Source organism: Terrapene carolina, unplaced genomic scaffold (assembly GCF_002925995.2).
Source record: "Terrapene carolina triunguis isolate 2854851 unplaced genomic scaffold, T_m_triunguis-2.0 Scaffold84, whole genome shotgun sequence".
Classification (NCBI taxonomy): Eukaryota; Metazoa; Chordata; order Testudines; family Emydidae; genus Terrapene; species Terrapene triunguis.
Window position 1 is genome coordinate 11,708,994 of NW_020664435.1, and position 27,140 is coordinate 11,736,133.

The 27,140-nt window shown below is 46.2% G+C and overlaps 1 protein-coding gene across 1 annotated transcript in view; it reads right to left on the reverse strand.

Moving 5' to 3' along the window:
- Nucleotides 1-27,140, reverse strand: part of PLCL2 (phospholipase C like 2) — a 201,014-nt gene that overhangs the window by 45,096 nt on the left and 128,778 nt on the right. The window contains exon 4 of the mRNA XM_029910994.1: nt 6,118-6,193. Coding sequence (XP_029766854.1) covers nt 6,118-6,193 — 76 coding nt within the window. The remainder of the gene's footprint in view (nt 1-6,117; nt 6,194-27,140) is intronic.

A 27,140-nucleotide genomic window follows, 5' to 3' on the forward strand; every position in this document is an offset into this window, starting at 1 on the left:
GGCAGTTCACACTGGTTCGCGGGAACTGGTTGTTAAATTTAGAAGCCCTTTTAGAACCGGTTGTCCATGCGGGACAACCGGTTCTAAAAGGGCTTCTAAATTTAAAAACCGGTAAGTTGAAGTGACAGGAGCGTAGCTAGGAGGGGAGCAGGGGGAGCGGCTGCTCCCCCCCCAGCTACGCTACCTCGCCCCTAGGAGCCAGAGGGACCTGCCGGATGCTTCCTGGGAACCGCCCCAGGTAAGCACCGCCGGGACTCCCCACCTCACCCCCCGGCAGGTCCCTCTGGCTCTTAGAGGCGGGGCGGGGTGGACACCCACTATGGTGGCCCACGAGACCCTCCTGCCTGGCTTTTGAGCTCCCGGCCGGGGAGGCTAGTCTCCGGCTGTTCCCCCTCCCCCGCAGTTTCAGCTCGACCCGCCGCTGGTGCATGCTCTGGGCGGCGGGCTGCGAGCTCAGCCTGACCCGGTGCTCAGGTGCTGCGCAGCGGCAACGTGGCCTGGCTCCAGCCAAGCGGTGTGGCTGTAGCGCCGCCAGCCACCAGTGCTCCATGTGGTGCACGGTGGCGGCGGCCTGGCCCGGCTCCAGCTGAGCGGCGTGGCTGTAGCGCCACCAGCCATTTCCAGGCAGCGCGGTAAGGGGGCAGGGAGGGGGTGTTGGATAGAGGGCAGGAGAGTTCGAGGGGGTAGTCGGGGGTGGGCAGTGGATAGGGATCGGAGCGGTCAGAGGGCGGGGAACAGGGGAATTGAATGGGGGCAAGGGTCCCGGAGGGCCAGTCAGGAAGGAGCAGGGGTTGGATGGGGCGGTGGGAGGCAGTCAGGGGCAGGGGTTCCAGGGACAGTCAGAGGACAGAGAGAAGGGGTGGTTGGATGGGGCAGGAGTCCCGGGGGGCCCATCAGGAATGAGAGGAGGGGTTGGATGGGGCGGCGGGGGGCAGTCAGGGGACAGGGAAGGGGGGTGGATGGGGCAGGGGTCCCGGGGTGTGTGTGTCTAGGAACGCAGGGGGTTGGATGGGGCAGGAGTCCCGGGGGGCGGGGGCACGCCACGACCCCCTCGTGGGGTGAGGAGGGAACCGGTTAAGATTTTGGCAGCTCATCACTGAGCGTGGCTATGTTGGGATGGAGAAGGCGGCCTCCTTCCTGGGAGAGGAGGTCCGGGCGAAGCGGTAGCCTCCGCGGGGTGGAGAGGGGGGCGCTGGCGCTAAGAGGTGCAGGAGGGTCCTGTACCAGTGTTGTCGGGCCCAGTCCGGGACGATGAGGATAACCTGCGTCCTGTCTGTTTTTATTTTTTGCAGGACCTTGTCGATCAGGGGGAAGAGGGGGAAGGCATAGAAAAGCTGGCCTGACCACTGCAGGAGGAAGGCGTCCGAGATCGCCCCCTTCCCCACTCCTCCCCTGGAGCAGAACTGGAGACAGCGCCAGTACTGGTCAGTTGCAAAGAGGTCGAACCGGGGAACTCCCCACTTTCGGAAGAGCTGATGGGTGACCGCTGAGTGGAGTGACCACTTGTACTGGTGGAAGAAAACCCTGCTGAGGTGATCGGCTCACAAATTGCGGACGCTGGGTAGGGGGAAGGCTCGCAGGGAGATATTGTGGGCTATACAGAATTCCCATAGGCTCAGGGCTTCCAGGCATAGGGCCGAGGAACGAGTCCCGCCTTGCCTGTTGATGTAGTACATCGCAGCGGTGTTGTCCGTAAGGACTCTGACCACCGTCCCGCGAAGGTGTATGCTGAAAGCTACGCACGCCAGCCATATCGCCCTGAGCTCTCTGACATTTATGTGGAGGGATAAGTCCGAGGCCGACCATGTCCCTTGGGTTTGAATGTTCCCTATATGAGCTCCCTGTCCCAGATCCGAGGCATCTGACACCAGGTCTAATGACGGGGAGGGTTCCTGGAAAGGGACCCCTTGCAGCATGTTGCTCGGGAGGGACCACCATTGTAGGGAGGCAACTACCTGGGGTGGTACCGTGATGACCTTGTCCAGCCCGTCCCAGGCCTGGGAGTACTGAGAGGCTAGCCAGAGCTGGAGGGGCCTCATTCTGAGCCTCGCATGGCGGACCAAGTACGTGCATGCCACCATGTGCCTGAGGATCTGAAGGCACGCTCTTGCCGTTGTCATGGGGAAGGCAGTGACTGAGGCGATGAGGCCTTTGAGGGTCTTGAACCTGCCTGGAGGGAGAGAGGCTGTGGCCCTTAAGGAGTCCAGCATCGCCCCTATGAATTCTATGCACTGAACTGGGACTAATGTAGATTTGTTCTCATTCACTACTAGGTCGAGATCTGCACATGTGGACAAGAGCAGTTCCACATGGGCCTGCATCTGGGACCGAGAGCTGCCCTTGAGAAGCCAATCGTCCAGGTATGGAAAGATCTGCACCCCTTTCCGCAGGAGGTAGGCCGCTACCACCGCCATGCACTTGGTGAAAACCCTGGGTGCCGTGGATAGACCAAAAGGGAGGACCATGAACTGGTAGTGATCCCGCCCCACCAGGAACCGGAGGAAGCCTTTCGAATATATGGATATGGAAATACGCATCCTGAAGGTACAGGGCAGCGTACCAATCCCCCAGGTCCAGGGACACCATGCAGAACTTGGAGCGGACCATAAACCGGTTGAGATCCCATATGTCCAGGATGGGCCTGAGCCCCCCTTTTGCCTTTGGGATCAGGAAGTACCGGGAGTAGAAGCCTCTGCCCTGGAAGTCTACTGGTACTCTTTCCACCGCCCCCAGGTGGAGCAGACACGCCACCTAGGAGGCGAGCATGCTCCGGGTCCCCGGGGCTCACCAGGGACGGAGGGTGGTAAGGTGGGGGCAAGGTGAACTGCAAAACATAGCCCTTGGAAATGGTGTTGAGGACCCATTGGTCCGACGTCATATGGGACCACGCCACTCGGAAGGCAGACAATCGGTTGCAGAACACAACTTTATTAATTGGGGGGTTTCCCTGGCAACAGGCCTGGTGCCCCCCTGCAAATAGTCAAAACCGCCTCTTTCCCTGCCTCTTACCCTCAGCGGGCCCGGGCTGTGGGGCAGAGCGGGACTGACGTTGAGACTGATGCCTCTGGTCTCTCGGCCTCTTGGATGGGGGCTCGTATCTGCTCCGTGCAGGTGGAGCCGAAGTTTGCGGCCTGGGCTTGTCCTTAGCCAGCGGGACGTAGAGGCTCAAGGTTTGCAGGGTGGTATGGGAATCCTTCATCCCGTGCAGACGGACATCCGTTTGCTGGTCCGCAAACAGCGCTTTCCTGTCAAAGGGCAGGTCCTGCATGAGGGACTGGGCCTCCGCCGACAGCCTGGATAGTAGGAGCCACAACGCCCTGCACATGGAAATGGCGGAAGCCATCAAGCGGGCTGCCGTATCGGCCACGTCCGACGCAGCCTGGAGGGTTGCTTTTGCCGCTGCCGCCCCTTCCTCTACCAGAGCCTTGAAGTCCTTTTTGTCCCGCTCCAGGAGGAGAGATTCAAACTTTGGTAGGGACCCCCATAAGTTAAAGTCATACCGGCTCAGTAGGGCCTGATGGTTGGCCACCCTGAGCTGGAAGCTTGCCGAAGAATAAACTTTCCTGCCAAAAGTATCCAGTCTCCTGGCGTCTTTATCCTTGGGGGTAGGCATGGGCTGGCCATGTCGTTCTCGGTGGTTTACCGATTCCACCACCAGAAAGTTAGGTGCCAGGTGGGAATGAAGGTACTCATGGTCCTTAGCCGGCACGAAGTACTTCCTCTCCGCCTTTTTGGAAATGGGGGCCAAGGAAGCAGGAGTTTGCCACAAGGTAGTGGAAATGTTGGCTACTCCCTGGTGGAGGGGCAGGGCAACATGGCCCAGTGCCGAGGACGACAGCACATTGAAAAGGAAGTCAGACGGGCCCTCCATCTCCTCAGCCTGGAGCTGGAGGTTGGACGCCACCCTCTTAAGGAAGTCTTGATGTGCCCTGAAGTCCTCCTGTGGAATGGGCGGCAGTGTCGTAATGGCATCATCCGGTGCTGCGGAGGGGGCTGGCGTGGAGCCGAGAGTCTTGGGTGGTACCGGGGGGTCAGTCCCCAAGTCAGAGTCGGGCGCGGGGCCACCGACTCGGGACCTGTTGACTTGTCCCTCTGCTGAGAAGGGGAGGCCGAAGGAGCCTGGGACGCTCTGGCCACCGAGCGGGTTCCCGTCTGAGCAGGCATCTGCGGCCACAGTGCCCATTGACACCACTGTCCTTGCCACGGTGCCCCTTGCCACTGACCAATTTGGGGGCCAGGTGGCACCATCTGTCCTGGCTGAGCCGCACGACGTGGCGATGGGCGGCTGGGTGTCGATGCTGAGGTCACCGTCGACTGCGCAGTCTCATAGGAGCGGCGAGAGCGACAGTGCCTACGACGGTGCCTTCTGCGGGACCGGGACCCTGACACCAAGGACCGGTACCCATGGGAAGTGCTGCTCCTGTACTTGTCCCAGCGCCAGGAGCTACGATGTTCCGGTGCATTGCGGGAGGAGTCCTGAGTGCGATGCCTGGCAGAGCGGGAAGTCAAGTGGGAGCATCGACGTCAACGGCATCGGGACCGGCTGCAGTAGCTGCGACGTGAGGAAGAGCGTCGGTGCAGCGTGGCGTGGAGGAGCCTCGAGACTCCCGTTCGAGCGGCGAGCCAGTCAACCTGACTGGTGTAGAGGGCTGGCGTGAGCCGCGAGAAGACCGTGTCGAACAAGGTAAGGAGCAGTTCTCAGCACGGGAGCTGTGCCATGCCGGGGAGGTCTGATGAGTGCTCAGGGGCGGCTTGCCTCAGGACCAAAGGCCTGACACTGGTGGGGCCCCTGGTATCGGTAAGCTCAAGATGTCTCGCACAGCCTGTGCAGCCTCCGGCATCGATGGCATCCTCACGGCAGGGGAGGCACGCGCAGACGGAACTGGGCTGCTCCGCTCAACATGAGACGGAGGCCTAGGGCCTGGGGGAGATCGAGGGCTGCCCGGCTCGGGACCAGCCTCACCCCTCTCCTTTTTTCGGCGCCGCTGTGAGACGGAAGTCTTCCCTTGCTTCTTGGAAGAGGAGCGGTGCTGGCTAGTGGAGGGGACTTCGCTACGCACCGAAGACGTGGTGCTGGGCGCCGAGTCCACTTGGCATGCCGGGGTAGGGGCCAGCGCCGATTCCATCAGGGGAGCGCGAAGCCTGATGTCCCTCTCCTTCTTAGTCCGCGGCTTGAATGACCTGCAGATCTTGCAGCGCTCACTCACGTGAGTTTCGCCCAAGCAGCGGAGACAATCAGCGTGCAGATCACTTCTGGGCATAGAACGGCGACAGGAGTCGCACGACTTGAAGTCTGGGACATGGGGCATGCCCCGAGCCCACTCTAACTACTTGAAAAACTACTAAAAGTAACTGTACCACTAAGGTCAACTAGAGAAGCTGCAGCAAGACGTTCCGACTACCTTCACCGGCAGCAAGAAGGAACTGAGGGTGGGGGAAGTGCGCAGCTCCCCTTATAGCGCGGTATAGAGGCGCCACTCTAGGGGTCGCAGCGGCACTCCACCATATGGATACTGCTAAGGGAAAAACTTCCGACACCGGTGCACGTGGCAAGCATGCACACCTACTGTAGAATACACCTGAGCAATCACTCGAAGAAGGACACAATGTTTTAACCACTCTGGCATTAAAATACATAAAGTACATTCTAGAAAGTAGCATCTGTTTAGACTCACAATGTGCACATTATACTCTTCCCCTACATCAGCATGTTGAGCAACACCTCGGGCATACACTTAAAAAGCATGGCCTTGAATGTGTGTAGGAATAGTGCTGTATCTCTCATTCATAAATATATCAATGTGTATTTTCTACACTTTATCTTTGCTTTATTAAAATAGAATGTGTCAGCAGGCTACTGTCCAATTATAAAAGTTAAAAGGATTAAAAAGAATGAGTTCCAAAATTCAGTTGAAATGCCATAGACCCCACTGTCCATGATTAAATCAGTATTAAGAAGGTCCATTTTTGCTGCTTTTGTGCCTGCATAAATTTGAATAATTTTGTTTTGTGCATTAGTGGAATAAATGAACCCAATCTAAGGTTTTGTAAAAAATGAAAATATAGGAGAAATGCCTTACTGTATTTCAATTTTTCAAAAAGAGAGCCTGCACTTACCTGCCTTCTGACACTGTACTATCTTCTCATATACACTATTTGCGTTTTCAATCAGAGTCTTGATGGTCTGAATCATCTGCAGAGAAAATATCAGATTAAACTGTTCAAACATATATTTATAAAATTGTCTTAAAATATTAATCATGATTGGTACAGTTGTATCTTTGAAAGATATGTGCTTAAACTCTGGACTATTTAGTTCTGAAGCCACAAACATTATTTAAACATCTATTATTAGTTTTTGCATAACTTTGTTTTTCTTGTTGGTACCAGGCAGAGGGATGCTCCAAACTTAGCATGAAGGAAGGAGGAATGTGATGCTGGTGGTTTGGGATTTGTGAAGAGGTTTACAAAACACACTGTGGTTTACCATTAGCCCACTGATTGTCAAAGGAAAGGGAAAAAAATATATTCCTATTTACCAGCTAATTCACATTCTATGATTTGATCAAGACAACCTGGATGCTGTTTCCTCCTCCTCACCCTGACATTCAGGATGACAACCAATCACCATCCAATATTTTCTGTTCTCTTGTGTACTCTCCCTCTGCTTTTCCAGATTGGTTCCTTATAATTGCCTTTTTGTGGCTTGATCTGTAGAGAGAAAACATCCTATAGAGGAAGAACAAGAGACTCAAGGCCAAACTAGAAGAGCGAGTTGGAAGGTGAAGGAGTAGAAAGAAAGGGAATCACTGATTTCTTCACCAGCTATTTCTAGACAGAGTTTCTTATGGAAGCCCTGCTCTAAGCAGTCAGGGCCAGATTTGTAAAGATTTGTAAGCACCTAACTCCCACAGAAATCAGTGGGAGTTAGGCACCTAAATACTTTAACAAATTTGGCACTCTGTAATCAGGGATGCATCCATAGATACCTGCACTTCCAGTCAATAGTGCCTGGTGAAGTGTATAAGGAATGCTAGGCAGCAGGTTTGCTGCAAAGTTTGTTCACTGCTGACTCTGCTCTCTGATCCAGCAGATAGCAATTGTTTTAGTGGATCAAATTATACATTTTACCTGCTGCTAATGGAGATATTTAAGTGGAATTTTCTTTTCCCTGAGAGACCATGTTCCCTGTGCTGAACAGGCATCTGCATAAGCTCTACAGCAAAAATCCCCCTTAAGATAACCTACCCGGGAAAGAGTTACTTCAACAGGCACAGTTCCCTTACCCACTTTTTTTTTTTTTTTAAGTGTTTTCAGTTTGAGAGAAGCTGACAACTGCTTTTGCATGTTGCTTTGAGCAGGGGATGAACCAAACTGGAGACAAAGAGGAGAAAGCCTTAGATTCTGGGTCACAACAGGTGATCTTCTTGCCTTTCACAGTGAGTGAGGAGGAAGAACCCGATGTCTGCATTAACATAGACCAGGGGTAGGCAACCTATGGCACGGGTGCCGAAGGCAGCACGCAAGCGGATTTTCAGTGGCACTCACACTGCCTGGGTCCTGGCCACCCGTCCGGTGGGCTCTGCATTTTAATTTAATTTTAAATGAAGCTTCTTAAACATTTTAAAAGCCTTATTTACTTTACATACAACAATAGTTTAGTTATATATTATAGACTTATAGAAAGAGACCTTCTAAAAACGTTAAAATGTATGACTGGCACGCGAAACCTTAAATTGGAGTGAATAAATGAAGACTCGGCACACCACTTCTGAAAGGTTGCCGACCCCTGACATAGACCATACCACAGAAATTTAACTGTAACTTTTACTTCCAGTTAACAGAAAGCTGGGCTAGACAAACTAAAGATTATTATTTGAAAGTAATCCTGGCCCTTCTTCTAGGACTACAAGGTTATAAGATACATATGTTAAAATACAAAGAAATATGCAGTAGCTCAGATCTCATGTTTAAGGTAGAAATAAACAGAACATGAACCACAACTGTAGAGTTCTGTTCTAGAGTCTGGAGCCCATTATTTCGGATTGGGTTATTCATTTTATACAACTAATTCTCCCATTCCTAGTTACCTCTACTTCATTTTGAAAAATCTAATTGTCTTGATTTCTGATTAAATTCCAGAAGTCCTTTAAAAAGAAGAAAATAAAATGCATATCACAACACTAAATAATGAGAAAAAAATTCACAACTACCTTAACTAAGCTGCATTTGAAATATTAGTGCTGATCTATTCCCCTGTTGGACTATTTATTGTACATAAACACCTTATATTTGGCACCCACGAGGCAAAAGTTCCTGGATAAATAAAATTAAACTGATTACTAGATAATGAAGTACTGTATACTGAGCATGCTAACGTTTTAAAGAGAGTCATACTTTAACTAAGAGAAAGCTGTAACACCCAAAATATTGTATGCCATCCCAAACAGCCTTTTCTGAGAATCACTGCAAGCTGTTTATTCCCAATTTGTCCTGAGAAAGCTGTAAGAGTATTTTGTTTCATGGTGTTCATCACTAATGATATGTTTTCAACAACAGTTAGAAATTACAATTAATCTGCTCTATAGATGTCCTTGAAAGACGAGGAATTTGCCAGTTGTTTCAACATGCATGGCATGAAATGTGTGTTTGTTTGCTTCCGTAATGGGCTTGAATACTAGGAACCAAGATACAGTTGATTTAAATCACAAATAGCCTTGCAATACCAGAACATGTTATTTTACTAACTAGCTGTAACAAGGCTGCACAGCTCCTTGTGAGGAGAGTCCTGTTGATTTGAAAAATGAAAATCACCTTGGAAATGATTCCCTGAGAATGTGTGGACACTGTTTTAATCAGAATGCCAATACACAACAATTGGCAATCCAATTTACAGCTATACAGTCCAATTAAAAGCACACATGGGGTTTTTCCTAAAGATCATTTTAATGTGAACAGAATAGGGCATATATTCAGATAGGAGCAGTCTGAGTTAACAACATGGTCACTCATAAAAACCTGCCACTTGCTTTAGATAATGGTTTAAATAACTTTACATCAATATTTCTTGAATTCCAGGTATTCTGCGTAGTATATAAGAGGAAGTAAAAGGGAATACTGCAGATACGAAAGTAACCATATATACTTATGTAAGGCAAAATTGATAAGTTTAAGTTTTTAAGACAAGAGACGTTATGTAAACTAAAAATCCATTCATCTCTTTGAAAATCTACCTCAATGTAAGACAAACAACACCTTAGTTTTGTACTGGCAACGAATCCTACATTCTAAACTTCTCAGCCATCAGTGTTTAGTATCAAATGGTTTTTAACTCCTCACTATGGTCATGAGTTCAGGTCCTCATCATTTCCCATCTTTATCAATGTACGCCACCCCAATGCCCACATCACTCCCACTCCAGACATTACAAAACTCACTCACTAATGGCTACCTTCCTTGCCTAATTTTTTATCCATGTCACCCTGTCTTTGAATCCCTACACTAGCTCCCACTGCATCAAAGTCAAGTTTCTTGTCATTGTCTTCTATATAACTCCATAGCACTACCCTTATTTTGTTCCAAGTTGTTCCCTTCCCCTTTCCTCCCTCTATACAACATTTGTCTACTTCTCCCACAACTGTCTCTATACTGTCTTCATACCAGATCCAATGCAGAGAACCCCTTCCTTAGCTCATCAGCACCTTGCAGTGTTCAACTCCCTCTGAAGAGACATGTCTGCCCTGATGCTTATAGGAAACTTGCTGACTGGCAACAGCAAGCTTAAGGAGAAAAACAATCATTTTAATGTAGCATTGTATTACCAAGACATTGCCAATCACTATCTCATCACTCTACTTTGATATGGCACCTTTTATCTATCTTTAGACTGAGAGTCTTTGGAACAAGGATTGAGCCCAATTATGCTCCCATTTATTTCAATAGGAGTTATGGCCCCAATACTGTTCTCACTGATAACAACAGAAAATGCTGAAGCTCACTATGTGCAATAACTAGTAAAAAGATTCTCTCTTGACAAATTAAAAAAAAAATCAACCTATAATTGTATGTGTTGCTGCCTATAATACTGGTACAGCAAAGATAGCTAAAATGTGGACTTGTCTTGCATGGATGGTTTTCAAACTTTTAAGCTCTATCTCCTGTTATCAACAGTTCAATCCCTTCTGTGACAGAGCTCAAACATGCAACAGGCTGTAACTATGTTACAGCAGAGAGAAATTATGTTGCCCATTCCAAACGTTTTATTCTGGAACAGCTTTGAGAAATATTGGTGTTGTAATATATTAGCTTATTGCCATATGTTTACATTTAAGCAACATTACTATCATAATACCTACATCATTTTAATTCTGGCCCAAACTTAGTTATGTCTTACACTCAGAAAATCTGTCTGTATTCTGCTTCCCTTCAAGAATAAATTTTATATGCAGATCAGACAAACGCACTAATATTTAGAAACAGCATAATAATCTCTTTCAAGAAAAGTGGGGAACAAGTCTCAGAAGCATAATAAAACTGCTCCTTAGACTTTGAGGCAATGCAATGATGTCACAGAGTAAGAGAAGGGAGGCAAGTCAAAGATAAATAGAAATTCTTAAATCAATATGCCTTTTTTATTTATATACTGTATCAGCAAAGTATGTGAGGTAAATTAGTTTAATTTCACAGGAGGAAGGGAATTTAACAAAATAGTTGGATTAATACTCATGTGTCATGGGGAGGTAAAAGTTACAATCAGCTTCTACTACAAAGCCTTATTTAAGTACTTGGTAACTTTGACTTGAAAAATTAGATTGGCCTGAAAACTGCCAGATCTTTCAGTAAGTGTTTTCACAAAGTGTGAAGAAAACTTGTGAAATTGCTTTTGTAGGTCATTACAAATTATTCTGATATGAAACTGAATTTAGTTTAAAATATCTCCTTCTAGGGCAATAATGGCTTGTTTCTAGTCTTCAGCCTTCTTTGAAAACACATGCACTGGCTATAGTTAAAGAAAACCTAATGTAATTAAGCAAAGTTGTTAATCTTTGCTATGGATAGGTTAAGGGCCAATTCTGCTCCATTTATTTCAGTGGGAGTTATGGGACCAATCCTGTTCTCACTGACATCAACAGAAGTTTTTAACTGAGCTCAGTAGGTGCAGGATCAAGCACAAAATTGCGTGTAAATATGTTGCTCCCTTTTATTTGCCTACATTTTAGAAAGAACATAGGGTCAGTTCATTAGGTTAGTTCAGACAACAGCTAATTTAATGAGCTGAGGACCAACAGTACTGTCTCTTGCTTGAGCAGACAGAAGTGGAAAAAATGGGTAGATGTAGAAATGACATATGAGCTCCAGTCTGGCCAACCTTTTCATATTGGAAGGTTGAGTCTGGTATGAGACTCAGACCTTCCAAAACAACAATTTTTTTGTAGCTTCTGTTCTGAGTCAAACCTTGGTCATAACATTCTCTAACAATTGTTTGACTGACAGGTTCTGGTTAACATGCTACAGAAGTAACTAAGGTAAAACATGACTAGGAGAAAACCTGGACATACCAAAACTAACAATATTTCCAAATGTTGCTAGGGTACAAGATGGGAAGCAAGCACTGAACTCAGAGGCAGTCTTCCTCCTCACCCCAAACAGAGAGCTGAACATTCCAATAATTTTCCTCTCCTGCCATCTTCTTCCATAAGAGTACATTGCAACAAAAACCTCACATAGACAAGAATTAGATAGATCATTTTTCAGAATGAATAAGCACTGCACCAAAGGATCATTATGAAAGGGATGTTACTGCAAAGTTCTCGCACACAGCAAGCTTCACTCAGTATTCCCAGAAGATGCTGGATCTGAATGTGATAGGTCCGGTCTGAGAAGCAATCATGGGGCGGTTGTGTGGCAGTGTTGACATTCTCAACATGAATTTCAGCTTCTATGAAACAATGGCCACCTAGATATGGCTAGCAGGATGTTAACATAATAAAAATATAGGGGCCGGTCCTTCAACCTTCAATGGGAGTAGGATCAAGCCCATAACGATGATTTTGGGAATATCTTACAGTAAAATTGTACATAACACTTCCAGAATAAGATATCTTAAGAAAGGCTCATGTCATTTTTTTTAAACTACTACTCCCCTGCGCTCCTCAGAGCATACACACTCATCCCTTCAGTAAGTGCAGTACATGTATATGGTTGCTGAATTGTTCATCTTCCAGACTCATCTGATGTACCAAATTCTTTTGTATCGGAGCCAAAATGATGACTTCATGGAAATATAAGTTGGGAGGCCTGTGACATATATAGGGAGGCCTGTGACATTCTTCATTAAAACTTACTTGAGATAAATCATATTGTGCGATATGATTTATCTCAAGTAAGTTTTAATGAAGAATGTCACAGGCCTCCCTATGCAAGGGGGATAAAAATCAATGATTTTATGGGAGGGGGAAACTGATTTTGATTTAAATGGATTGTTTTATTTTGTTCTTTAAATTACAAGATGTTTTTCTTTTTAAAAATAGACCAGTTTAAAATGAAATCCAAATTTAATACAAAATATGTTAAGGGATGGCCCTAAACTTATTATAATCTTTTAAACAGTTAAATAAAACCAATATATTGAAGACTGCTTTTCTATATAAAGAAAGTTAAAAGCAGCTTTTTTATATGAAGAAAGAATGAGGAGAAAAACATCTAACTTCTGAGATCAAGCACAATAGGTCATGTATTAAGGGCTTATCCTGTGGGGGAATGAGGGGCTGTGCTACTGGGTGCAAAAGTCATCACAGGCGTTGAGACTTAGCCTCTGACTCCAGGAGACATCATCATGTATCATTAGGATCATCCACTGAGCCCACCTGGGCGCATACTCCTATTTTATAAGTTTTCCCTACCTGAGCTCTGATGGGTTCAGTTCTCAAATTATGAATATTTAGGACTCCATCCACAAGGAAAAACTCTCTACCTCTTAGAAAAACACTGATAGGCCCAGTAACTATCAGCCCTTGCTTCTGGATGGTTCTGGGCACTTCGTGAATGGCCTTGCTCAGTCTGCTTACATGTTTACACAGACTGAGATACAAACAAACAGAAATCCATTAACTTCTCCAATAACTCCCTCTCTCTCTCTCTAAACAAATAAAAGACCTCAGTGCAAAGGCACGAGTTACAAAAGCGAAAGTCTTGGATTGTTGTTCGTTCTTTTGTTTTTCTGGGGGTAGGGTGGGGATGGGGCAGAGGAGTTATGTAACAAGAGAGAAGGAGCTGTGTGTGCAACCAGCAAGGAGCAACACTGATGTCCAAGCAGCACAGTCTGGGAAGAAGGGGCAATATTCTTCAGAGTGCAGCCTCTAGTATTGTCAACGACTGGGAACTGGAGGAAAAAACTGCCTTAGGTTCAGGTCACAAATACCACCCTATCTGGGAATATTTTCAAGAAAGTCCTGTACTTCTAGGTAAAAAAGAAATGTGCACCAAATGTGAATAATGGAACAAATGTGAATAATAAAGAGATACAGGGCCTGGCTATCAGAATGAAACAACTTTATGAAAAATGCTCCTCAGAAAGCAATGACTTTGAAGATGATGACATGGACATGTCTGAATTATCTGGGTCAACTGGTTAGTAAATTTATTATGAACCAATCTTAAGGACTGCCTACCATGTATTGCTATGCTATGTATATGACTTAGATTATTGTCATACATTTGTGTTTGGTGTGGATTACTCTTACTTATGAATTTAAAAATGTTTCTGTTCAAAATATAATTGGTATGTTAGTTTGTTGTGGGAGGATTTATGAATTAAATTTTCACTGTTACTACTGGACTTCTGAAATGATTTTTTAATTGCTCAATATAATCAGGTTTCAGAGTGGTAGCTGTGTTAGTCTGTATCAGCAAAAAGAACGAGGTGTACTTGTGGCACCTTAGAGACTAAACAAATTTATTTGGGCATAAGCTTTCGTGGGCTAAAACCCACTTCATCAGATGCAGGGAGTGGAAAATACAGTAGGAAGATATATAGATATACACACACAGAGAGAACATGAAAAGATGGGGGTTGCTATATCAATTCTAACGAGACAAATCAATTAAAGTGGGCTATTATCAGCAGGAGGAAAAAAAAACTTTTGTAGTGGTAATCAAGATGGCCCATTTCAAACAGTTGACAAGAAGATGTGAGTAACAGTAGGGGGAAAAATTAGCATGGGGAAATAGTTTTTAGTTTGTGTAATGACCCATCCACCCACAGTCTTTATTTAGGCCTAATTTGATGGTGTCCAGTTTGCAAATTAATTCCAGTTCTGCAGTTTCTCGTTGCAGTCTGTTTTTGAAGTTTTTTTGTTGAAGAATTGCCACTTTTAGGTCTGTAATTGAGTGTCCAGTGAGGTTGAAGTGTTCTCTGACTGGTTTTTGAATGTTATAATTCTTTACATCTGATTTGAGTCTATTTATTCTTTTGCTTAGAGCAGGCCTGCACAATATGTGGTCCGCGGGGGCTCACTGGGAGTGCTGGTGGCATAGGGTCTGAGCAGAGAGTCTACATATCCGGATAGTCCTTCAGTGAGAGTGCCAATTCCAGAGATGATGGGGCGTCCAGGATTTCCAGGTTATGCCACCAGCACTCCCAGCTATCTCCGTGACACCACTGATTTCCTGAGAAAACTACAATTCATTGGTGATCTCCCAGAAAACACCATCCTAGGACTTTTCAGCTTGGAAAAGAGGAGACTAAGGGGGGATATGATAGCGGTATATAAAATCATGAGTGATGTGGAGAAAGTGGATAAGGAAAGGTTATTTACTTATTCCCATAATACAAGAACTAGGGGCCACCAAATGAAATTAATGGGCAGCAGGTTTAAAACAAATAAAAGGAAGTTCTTCTTCACACAGCGCACAGTCAACTTGTGGAACTCCTTGCCTGAGGAGGTAGTGAAGGCTAGGACTATAACAGCGTTTAAAAGAGAACTGGATAAATTCATGGAGGTTAAGTCCGTTAATGGCTATTAGTCAGGATGGGTAAGGAATGGTGTCCCCAGCCTCTGTTTATCAGAGGGCGGAAATGGATGGCAGGAGAGAGATCACTTGATCATTACCTGCCTCTGGGGCACCTGGCATTGGCCACTGTCAGTAGACAGGATACTGGGCTAGATGGACCTTTGGTCTGACCCAGTAGGGCCGTTCTTATGTTCTTAACAACCAGGAGAGAGAAAAGGGAGGCTTTCATCCCCTTTTGGCCCAACTAGTTGGCATTCAGGGCAAAAGTTGCAGAAGTTTTTAACTTCTTCATGTAAGCCAAGACAAAAGAAGTGATCTAAGATCCAGGCCAAAGTCTTCTCCTGTCCAGGTGTTTCGTGGAGGGGATGGCATGGGCCAGTCGCAAAACATCTCATTGATGCAGCTGAGGGATGAGGAGTTGTGACTGAATCTCCCTGTCAGATGGTCTTTTTCCAGCCTACAGTCATTCCCCTTGGAGCTGAAAGTGGGGATCTACTTCTTTGCCATTAACTACTGGGAGTTGTTCATATGCACGACTCAAGGTCTCATCCTCCCTCTGGTCTTTCAAAAAGTCTGCCTCTCTGGTCAGTAAATCTCCCTCCTGGAGTGGGATACATATTGCTTCCTTGTTGGGAGGATCTTCTGGTGGCACTGCCTCTTGGCTGGAACCCCCTTGCCCAGGGTCCAGTTCTTCACTCACTCCAGCCATCGTTGCAGGCCGGGAGTCCGCATCTTCCCTGGCTTCCTCGAGGTTCTCGGGGGCTAGTTTAGATCCCCTTAATACATTGGAGAATTGCTCTCAATCCTGACCCAAGATCACTGGTAGGCTAGGGTTGGGGCTAGTCCCACTGCAAGGGGCTTCGTGCTCGCCCCAATGAGAGAGACCTGTACCTGGGCACTGGGATAGGGTTTAATTTCCAGATAAGTGCATTGCAGGAAGATGGTCTCCCTGGGGGCTTCAAGGCTGGGGACCAAGTTCTCCCAGACTAGGGTCTGCCCTCACCCAGGGTCTACTAGGCCTATTATCTAGGTCCCATTTATTCGTACGGGAACCATTACCTTTGCTGGGGTACGCTCTCAGGCACGGCTCTCTGCTGTCTACACTTGCCCATAGCTGCACTCCATATAGGGGTATTCTTGATAATGGTGACCCTGATGCCCACATGAAAAATAGGCCACTGTGGTTATCCACAGGACTGCTGGACAGGAGCTGGGCATCTGGCTCACCTTAGGGGCTTGGCCCTCTTGCCCTTCCTAGCATTCAGGCGGGGGAGTCCATTGAGGTCCCCAGGCTTTTTGTTTGGGCTGAGGTTGGAAGGTCGGGGGTTTCCCCCAGGCTCCCAGCCCCGGGCTTGAACGATGGCTGGTGCCCTGATAGGCTCGGGCCTCGGATATCACCCTGTCTATTTTCAGGCTTGCAGGGCTGGGTTCTCTCTTCTGTCTGTCCCTTGGTGGGAGGCGATGGCTCAGGTATGGGAGTTAGAGCTGTCTCAGCTGCCAAATAGTTCTCCATCAATTGCACGGTATCTGTAAGCAACTCAGGTCAATGTCTAAGCACCCAGCCCCTATCACTTCTTGGGAGGATTTGAGCAAACTGCTGCACCAGAATGAGTTCGGTCACCTCTACTCCGGTCTGAGTTTCTGGCTTTGGCCACCTCCAATACAGGTCTCAGTTTCTGGGTGATGATACAGAGTCGGGCTCCCAGAGGGTACCTCTCCCCCTGGAACCTCTGACAGAAGGTCTCCTCCATGATGTCAAAGTAGTCCAAGATGGCTGCTCTCACCTGGGTGTAGTCCTGGGCAGACTCAGCATCCAACCCCCGATATGTGGCCTGCACTGGCCCCATCAGCTATGGTGCCAGTAGGTATGGCCTATTGCTGCCGTTCCTGTTGTTGGACGCCTAAATCTTGAACCAGCTGCTGCTGCTGGGTAGCCATTTGCTGCTGGAACTGTTGCTGCTGCTGGTTCTCCATCACCCATTTCAGCAAACATTCTAAATCCATCATGGCCGACCTACCAGCCCACGTTGTTTTAAATAGGGCTGGTAGTCAGCCCTCCCTTCTCTTGGGGTAGAAAGGTGCCTGCGTTCTCCACCAATTTCTAACCATCCTCAGTTGGGGGTTTGTCAGGAAGCATGGCCTACTCGTCAGGGTTATAACCCATGAATAGCAGAGGGATGTTGGTATGGAAGCCCGGGCCGTCCCACTCCACAAGGCTCCAACCCAGGGCCCTTCGGGACTACCAGTGATCTGGAAACCAAGGCTGCCCTCCCCGGGTCACTTCCTATCTTCCTCCCGGCCCTGGGCCAGCTCAGTCCAAGGCTTTCCCCTGCTGGGGTACTCCACACCAAGAAAGTAAAAACAGATTACCAATGTCCAGGGTTCAATGTGGGGGAAAAGGGAATGCTTCTCTCTCTGACTGTTTCTGGGGTGGATCCTCCTTTCCTCCAGGGAGGGCCCTTTGTTGCAGTTGTTCTAGAGATTTGGCCTTCCTTCTGATCTGTGCTGTTTTTGAGCTGCAGGTTGCAGGTCTGCTCTTTTCCAGGTCTGCCACCAAATGAGCTGTTTCCCTGTGTTTTAATTCCTCTACCAGATGGAGCATTTGCTGCAGGTGTGGTGTGGTGGGGAAGAATGGACCCAATGTAATTCCTTAAGCCCTTCTTGCCCAGTGTGGGGTTTGTACACCCCATCACACATTTAACAGTGGTACAAACAGCTGCAGCAGAAGAAATCTCATTTACAAACTCTTTTTTTTTAAAGCAGTGCACTGAATAATATCTAGTGAGTGAGTATGACTTTTTTACCATTTTGTTTCAGGGTCCAGCTAAGATATAAGAGGTCCATCATCTGCAATGTCTACAACTTCAGAGTCATCTGCTGGTACTGTCAGCAGTGCTGGAACTAAACGTATGTCAGACAGTAAATTACCTGTATCAAAAAAAAACAAAAAATACAACCTCCCCCCCCCAAAAAAATCACGATTTTCTTCATCATCCAGTAAAACCATGGATGAGTTCAAAATCAGAACCAGCAAATTCCAGCAAGACTCCAGAGATTAAAAGATTCCTCAGTTCATTTATGCAACAAATTCTCCCTTTCGTCTTGTTCAGAACAAACATCACATTGACATGGTTCAATTGTTATGACCAGGCTACACTGCACCTGGCAGAGCAGACTTTGCTGGAAGTTTGCTGAATGAGAAGGAAGTCGAACAGTATGCAAAAAACATTGACAGGAAATTTATTAATCTGATAGATGGAATGATGTGCACAATGATCCAGTAACACGTGCTGGTGTGACAACAGAAGCTGGGCTTGTCTATTTTACAGAACCAATTAACACATCAGGAAGTGCCCACACAGCAGCATACTTGTAGCAGCAGTAAAAACTCTAACAAACTGAATAAAAATTGAAGTGTCAAGTGCACAGCTCTGTCACAGAAATGTTGCAAATGTAGTAAAGATGAGAAGAAATCTAGAAGAAGTTAATGAAAGGAACCTGAAACTTATAACATGTAGGTGCAGTTCTCATTTCATGCATCTTTTAGCCAAAGACTTAAGTACAACTCAGGAATAAAGGAAAAATATTGTTGAAATTGCCAAATACTTCAGCTTCACTGAATCAAGCAGGAGGATCCAAACCAATTCTCCAAGATGTATGACAGAATTCCTTGGTTGACTGGTTTGAGGTATTTATTAACAACTAGCCTATTATGAGGCTAATTTATGAAGAAAATTGTGACTGTGACAGAATGCTGGGAATCAAGAGCGGAGTCAGCACTCTGATCACTTAAACACCAATTAACTCCCCCAATGTGGCCCTGACTGTGCCTATTCAGTGGATTAGAATGGACTGAGGAGGACTAACAGCTTAGTCCATTAATGCAGAGGGTGGAAGGCAGCACAGGAAGAAGTTCTGGGGGAGAAAGACAGGTTAGCAGAGCCAGAACCAAGAAGAATCTCTGGATGGAGAGATCTCATCCCTTTCCTCTCCACTCCTTTTGTCAGAGGAACTGACGTTGTAAGCGGTGTGACGTATGGATCAAAGATTGCTGGAAAGACCAATGCAAATAAACTACATGTTGGTGATTAACAACTGAAGCTCTGCTAATAGGCTGTGTAGACTGAGAAGACAGGAGTGGGACTCCACCCTGCACAGTGACAAAAATCGATGGAACTATCACAGCCAAAGTAGTCAACATCAGACTAAAGAGAAATGTAGAAGATAAGCTGAATATACAGAAACTTATTTCCATAGCCCTGGACAAATTGCAGACAGATTGCTGATGCTGTTGATATTTGGAAAGAACTTCCATAGACACTACTGGCACTGATAGAGTGCACAATGCAAGAGCAACAGTGGGAGAATTTCAGAAAATCTTTAGTCTAATAAGGCAATGGAGGTGAGCAGCCAAGAACCATAGGTCTGCAACCAGTGGTATAAGGGCTTCCAGCTCCCCATCACACAGCTAGCTTGACAACACCTCTGTCAAGTTCAAGTATTGTGCTCTTATGCCATTTTCCTTAAATAGCAAGGCTTTATAACATCTGCAAGTTAGACACTCCAGTTTTCAGCTGACAAATATATCGGAAATGCAACTACAAAAGAGACTTAGCTAGTGAACCAGTAAACAGCTTTCACCAGGAGTAAAGTTTTCCAATGACTACTCCTAGATTAGCTATCAGAGAGGAAAAATATCAGTCCAGAGCAAGTCCCCAGTAAAGCATAATTACAGTAGCTTTCTACCCACTCCCCCCACTTTTTACTTTTCTTCTTCTATCCCTTTTATTTCATATGAAATTTTTCAATATTCTTTGGCACTGGTCATGCTGACAAAACAATATTTGTCCTAATTCTAGACAGATATTCAGATAAGTAGCTGAAGACTGCACACCTAACCCAATTGTCTTTGGGTCATTCTTTTGGCATTAATGAGTAATATATATCAATAATTTTATCAAACTCAGCTACATGCACGTAAATAAAAATGTATTTTACTATGGCTACCGTGGTTGGTGCAATAGACACCTCCAATTAAAAGAAGCTTTTAATGTCAAGTTTTGTGGCAGCACATTGACAAAAGAAACTGCAAACAAGACAGCAATCAATAATAACCTCATAATAGATCAGCCGGGATTTGGCCCAGACAGTCAAAGTCGATTTATAATGAAGTGTAATTGATCTTTCTACTGCTGCAAGTGCTGTCCCAAACTGCCAGTGTAAGAAAACAAAGCTTCTGCATGTTACTTATGTATACAACGAGTACTTGTCACTAATACTTCTCCTTCTTAGAAAAGACAAAGATCAGACTAAATCTGTCTGATGCCAGTGATTCATTCGGAAAGCTTGTTTTCAGTATCTCACTAAAAGAGTAAAGAGTAGAAATCATACTTACAAGCCAGGCAAAATTCCTATTCTCCCAGAAAACAAGTTTACATTAAACATTCTGTGCCCCATAGTGCCTCTGAGGTACCACCCTGCAGTGGGAGTGGTGCAGAGGGTATCTTCAGAGGAGAATTCCTTACTGAACTCAATACTATGGAGCACATCTGCTGCTACACCACACTGGTGTTTGCAGCATACTCCTTCTGTGTGAGGGGAAACAAGGCCATGACCCCTCCTTCTCGATGTCTCTTCTTACCCCCGTCGGGGGGATGTCTTATTCCAAAGGAGAGTTACGAAAGGAGCATCCTTTCTCTCTGAGGAGTAGGGGGGACTGCAGTTGTGTCCCCCTGATGTGAAGGAGCATGAAGGAAGCGGCTTCTTTGCACTGATTCACACTTGAACCCGATGGAGAAATAGCACATGAACTGGTCCTACATGTGCAGTGTCCCAAAAATGAAGAGGAAAAAAGTAAAAACAATCAGTAGTACCAAGGTAATATAAAATTTATCAAAACAACAAATAATCCTCAAATTCTCCACTAACAAGTTTGCACGTCTCTCAGTTCATTATGAACAGAACATTTAGGAAAGACTAAGGATGGAAAACAGAGCCAAGCAGATGCTGCTTCCACATCTCAAACCTGACATCCTCTGCATACAAAGACACTAAACTCCTTTTAAAACTCAATAGCCATTTCTCCCTACTTCACAAATTCCTTCATTGACACCAAACACTTGGCTTCTCAGGGAAAGAATGATAAATGAACACCAGCCTATTCTGTGATATCAGATTGTGAGTTGAAGTTGATGGAAGGAAACTGCTGAGTAAAAGGTAGCGATTAAAGAAGCGGAACGTAAACTGGGGGATGGGAAGGAAAATATCCCAGGTCTGCATACAGAAGCAGAGAGAATGGCCTTTTTTAGAAAAAATTAATAGGCCCAACACAGTGTCACCTTTCAGGCTGATGATGACAGACAGCAGTGCAAGTAGGCCGGTAAGGCGTACCAGCAAGCTATTTATAGCCGGTACGCCGTACCGGAGGAGAGGGCTGGGGGGCAGGTCTGGGAATTCTGCTCCTTTCCCTGCTGGGAGGGCAGCAGGGAAAGGAACAGAACACCGGCAGCTCCTCCAGTGGCTGTACCACTTGCCCCCAGCCTCTCCCCCAGCCCTGTCCCAGCAGCAGGACGTGGACAGAGCCCTCCCCCCACCCCTGGTAACATGGGAGGGGACAGGGAGAGCGAGGGGGCCCTGGGCTGGGGATGGTGGTGGTGGTGAGGAGTCACATGGAGGGTCACGTGGGGAGGTCACATGCTCTCCTTAGCTGGTGCCCTCTCCCCCCACGTACCGGTAAGATATGGATTTTACTTGCACCACTGATGACAGAGCAGGTTCAAGTTAACCATTTGATTCAACCATCAGCTGTAAATGGGACTAACGGAAGGAAGAGAGGAGAACCCTATGATGTACATTCAAGGGCATATAAAAAAGAGGAGAAACTCTGACTTCACAGAAGTCACCTCAGAGTTCCCATTCAGGACAGAGCAACTTGCACTCTGCATCATTTGACACTGGAGCCTGAACATTAAACAACATGCAAGCCATTGAACCTGCCCCTGGTAGACTGAAAGTCCTCCCATGAGCCAGGTGCCCCTTGTGACTGCAGGTTTGGCAGCATAACCTGAACCTGCCTTGGATGACAATTTGACTGAAATGCTACAAATCTAGTGGGGAGTGACACCTGATGAAAATTTAAATCTTCCTCAAGGAGTTGTCTAAGCTGTTCACTGTAGTTTCCATAAATATTTTAATCTTATTTCTCTTGCTATAACAGATTAATGACCATAATATCAGTAACTATTTAACTACTTTTTAAAACCAGAATGTGTAGATATTAAATAAAAATGGTATAAATCAATGCCAGGGCTATTTAGAATACTAAGTTACAGTCAGTGATCTGAGTTTTCCCTTAAATCTTCACCACTGAAGTGTATCCAGTTATCTGAATAAAGATGGTTCTACATGGAATTGATAGTGAAAAGGAACATACTGTACACAAAGCCAGAGGGGGGCGGGGATGACCCTACAATTCCTCTTTTTAATTTAAATACTGCAGTATATATGGAAAATTCTGTACCTTAAAACATGTTATTTTACCTGATCAGCTTGATATTGTAAATGAAATCTAAAGGAAAAATGGAAGATATAAAATGGCAAAACCCTTGAATTTTCATATCGTTGCATAAAATTTAGTCAAACAAGTCCTACTAAAATCAGTGAGAACTGTGTGGCGAAAAACAGTGTGCAATGCTGTTAAAGTTTAAGGAAATGTGTGATTTCTATCAAAGTTTCAGATTTAGATTTTTTATTTTTGCATATTATCTACCTCTCAAATATGACTCATTGAAAAATATATTGTGCCTGTATCGAAACTTTTAAAGGAGAAACATTGTTCATATAATATTTTCCAACAGAAGGAAAAATTATCCTTAAAGCTAAAAGGCAAAAATGCCTGTCTATAATTCTTCTTTCTAGCATAGGTGTGGTGCAATTGATACTATCGAAGTCAGCTGACAGCTAAAAATAGTAGCATGGACACCTGATCCGCATCCACTGCTAGGAAAGACTGTCTACCAAAGCCAGTCACAGGCACTGGCTTCCTCCAGGCCCCAGGGGTGCTCAACCACCCCTCTGCTCCAGGCCCCGCCCCCACCTGACCTCTTCCCCCAAACCTCTACCCCCGCCTCTTCCCGCCCTTGCTCTGCCCCGGGCCCTGTCCCCACCTCATCCCTTCATGCAAGCAGCCACCCATGCTCCACTCCTGCCCCGTCTCTTCGCAGCCAGTTCCACACCCTCCCCCCGAGTGCGCCGTCCCTGCTCCTCCCCCTCACCCCCCAAGCAGCACATGCCGCAGAACAGCTGATCGTGGCTGGTGGGAGTCATATGATTGTCTTAACAATGGTGTTGCCAGAGAGTTGCCAGGGTAAAGTAAACTGGTTTTCTCAGTAGAACTCTAGAGGATCTGGGACTTTTAACCATCTGGCTGAAGTTGATTAATTGGTCACATGACAGAGGGGACACAAAACATATTTAAGACCAGGATCTGTCCAGGCTCTTCTCTTTCTCACTGACCAAACACTGACCGACAACAGAAGGACCACAGTAGGGGCTCTAGCTGCCTGACACACAGACTAAACCTAAAGACTCACAAGAAAAGGTGAGCACAGACTTTGGAGAGAGCATGTAGATTTTTGGTGTTTTACCTAAAGAGCTGTAACTCTTCTGTGCTTTGAGAGTAAAAGTTACTGTGGTTTTGGAAACTCCTGTGCAAAGCTCATGCTCTTTACATTACCTGTCCTGTGGCTCCTTATAGTTAAACTATAAACCAGAGCACCCATAACTAAGTAGGACTCTGAAGGAGAGCATGCATAAGCAAAAAACAGTTACCTACCTTTTATAACAGTTGATCTTCGAGATGTGTTGCTCACGTCCATTCCATTCTAGGTGTGTGTGCGCCCACGTGTACAGCCGTTAGACACTTTTGTCTTCGCGGTATCTGTAGGGCCGGCTGTGGCGCCCTCCAGAGTGCCGCGCTCATGCTGTGGTATATCAAGCGCTGCCAGCCCTAAGCCCCTCTCTGTTCCTTTTTGCCGACAACTCCGACACAGGGACAGGAGGGCGGGTAATGGACTGGACATAAGCAACACATCTCGAAGAACAACAGTTACGAAAGGTAGGTAACCGTTTTTCCTTATTCAAGTGCCTGCTCATGTCGATTCTATTCTAGGTGACTCACAAGCAGAATCAACAGAGGTGGGCTCAGAGTTCACAGTCTTGCAGCTTGCAGCACTGCTCTGCCACAGTCAGCATCGTCTCGAGCCTGTTGGGTCAGCGTGTAGTGTGACGCAAACGAGTGGACAGACAACCAGGTTGCAACCTGACAGATCTCTTGAAACAACTCCTCCACCAGGAAGTGTGCTGATGACGCCTGCGCCCTAGTCAAATGAGCTGTCACGATCGCCAGTGGGGGCATCTTTGCCAGCTCATAGCAAAAGCGGATGCAGACCGTGATCCAAGACAAGATTCTCTGGGCTGACACTGGGCAACCTCTCATCCTGTCAGCGACAGCAACGAACAATTGCATTGACTTACGGAACGGTTTTGTTCCATCAACGTAGAAGAACAGCGCCCGTCTGGCGTCCAGGGTATGCAGGCTGCATTCCTCATCCGTCACATGAAGCTTTGGACAAAGGACTGGTAAGTAAATATCTTGACCAGTATGGAACTTGGAGATGACCTCGGGCAGAAAGGCCGGGTGTGGACATAGCTGGACCGTGTCTTTATAGAAGACCATATAAGGCGGCTTCGTGGGGGTCACTCACAGGCATAGGCCTGCTGCAGTCTGAGCAGGGCTTAAACCTGGGAGACCGGGGCATGCCCCGCCTGGGGCAAAGTCCTAATGGGACCCAACTACTAACTAACTAATACGTAATAATTACTTAACTACTTAACACTATCAAATGCAAACTATGTACAATGGTCCTAAGAGGCGAAGTTCAGAATGTTAGAAACTGCTAGCTCTTGCTAAGTAAGAAAGGCACTCCGACTGACCACCATGGGTGGTAAGAAGGAACTATGAGGGCGTAGGGCCGGCAGCACCTGATATACAGCGGCATGAGCGCAGCACTCCAGAGAGCGCCACAGCCAGCCCTACGGGTACTGCTAAGACAAAACTCTCCAACAGCCGCGCACGTGGGCGCACGCACACACCTAGAATGGAATCGACATGAGCAAGCACTCAAAGAAGAACTGGGGAGATCAGGGCACTCCTTTCCGGACCCAGGGCAGTTGGACTGCAAAGTCCACATCTACAGGAAGGTGCCAGACAGGGAACATCTACACTGCACACTAACTCTGGGCTCTGACTAAGCCCCCATGCACAAATAAGTCAGCAAGCACTGAGGTGCCAGGTTCTAGGACCCTGCTAGGGGGATGGGTCAAAGACCAAGTCCTGCTGTGACTCGGGTCCAAGACTTCACCATTTTGTAGTGTGGATGCAGCTCAAGCTGCAGATCCAAGTCAGAAGGTCTGCATAGTTCAGTGTGGACGGTAAGTGTGACTATAAGACCCAGGGTCCAGCAATTGTAAACCCAGCTTTACAATGCAGTGTGGACACTCAAGTGTGAGCTTGGAAACACTGAATCCACAGACACAGGTTTACAATGCAACGTACACATACTCACTGAGGCCCAGAATTAGAAAACAGTGACAGGACACTGCCCTGCCCAAGCAGGCTTTGAAGCACATAGAATCCAAAACTGGGTCCTTATGACCACCCATAAGAGGGACCTAGACTTGTCCTTAACAATTTTAATCAGAAACTGAAGATTCGATACTAGATGTTAACCTGATTTTCAGTGTCTTGGGTTGCTCTCTAGAATGGAAGTCGCACAAAAGCTTCCTTATGGAACACCTGCAGTATGCCCTTTGTAAGGGAGACATTAATAATCACCAACAATGGACCCAGTTCTTCCCCCTCTAGCTTTCATCAGCCAGGAAAGACATGGGCCCAAAGAATAATTTGTGGAACAATGAGTTCTCAATAGCTCTAGTAACTCTGATGAACCTTCCTGGCCTAAACTCAAGCAGAGAAGTCTTAACCTTTGTACTCTCAAGATGCCACTCTGTCTGTACAGAAGCAGACAGCTCAGTTTAAATCTGCTCTATTTTAACCACAATGTAATCAGAATCAAAGACTCAAATCAGCCAGCAAGAAAATCAACTCAGTGTATGTCTATACTTCAAGACAGAGATGTAAATTCCAACTTGAGGAGACATAGCAATGCTAGCCCTGACTGAGCTAGAGTGCTAAAAATAGAGTGTAGCTGTGGCCCTGCAAGCACCAGAAGAAGCTAGCTGCCATTACTCATTAGGGTGGATGGTCATAACAACATAAGAATGGCCATACTAGGTCAAATGAATGGTCCATCTAGCCCAGTATCCTATCTTCTGATAGTGGCCAATGCCAGAGGGAATGAACAGAACATGGCAACTGAGTAATTCTCTGTCCAACACAGTGTGACACAGGGCCAGAAAGGATTAGGCAACTTGCAGGCTAATTGACCTAAATTCAACCTTTAAAGACATATTAGAGAAGTATATAAATGGTAATTAGGGCTATTCCTTATAAATAGCTAACATAGTCATGTTAGATAGACTAGAACTTTGAAATGCAAACTTGTATTTACAGGTAATGTTACACTGTATGCGTTTACTTATATCTTGGTAGATGTTAACCATGTAAACAGATAGTTCCTGTCTGTTACTATATCTGTTAATTCAAAGATCAAACAGGAATGTTAACATTTAGATGAAACTTGGGTGTGAACTCTTGTCTATATTTCACTTTGAAGTTCGTAGTAAACTGTCTATGGACTGCTTAATGAATAAGGCTGTGTATCTGTCACAAGGTCACGGATACAGTGACTTTTCTTGACCTCCATGACTTCTGCAGTGGCCTGTGCAGCTGGGTCCAGGGCTGCCCAAGCAGATCAGGCAGCCCCTGGGCCAGCAGTACCAGACGGTGCTGGGGCAGTTTGGGTGATTATGTCACATGATGAAATCTCCAGGAATTCGTCCAACCAAAGTTGGCAATCCTATCTTTCACTTGGCTGCTGGGAGGAAGCCCATAGGCTGGGTTGCTTTAAGGGAATTGTGTTTTGGCTTCTGTGTAACCAGTAAGGTAT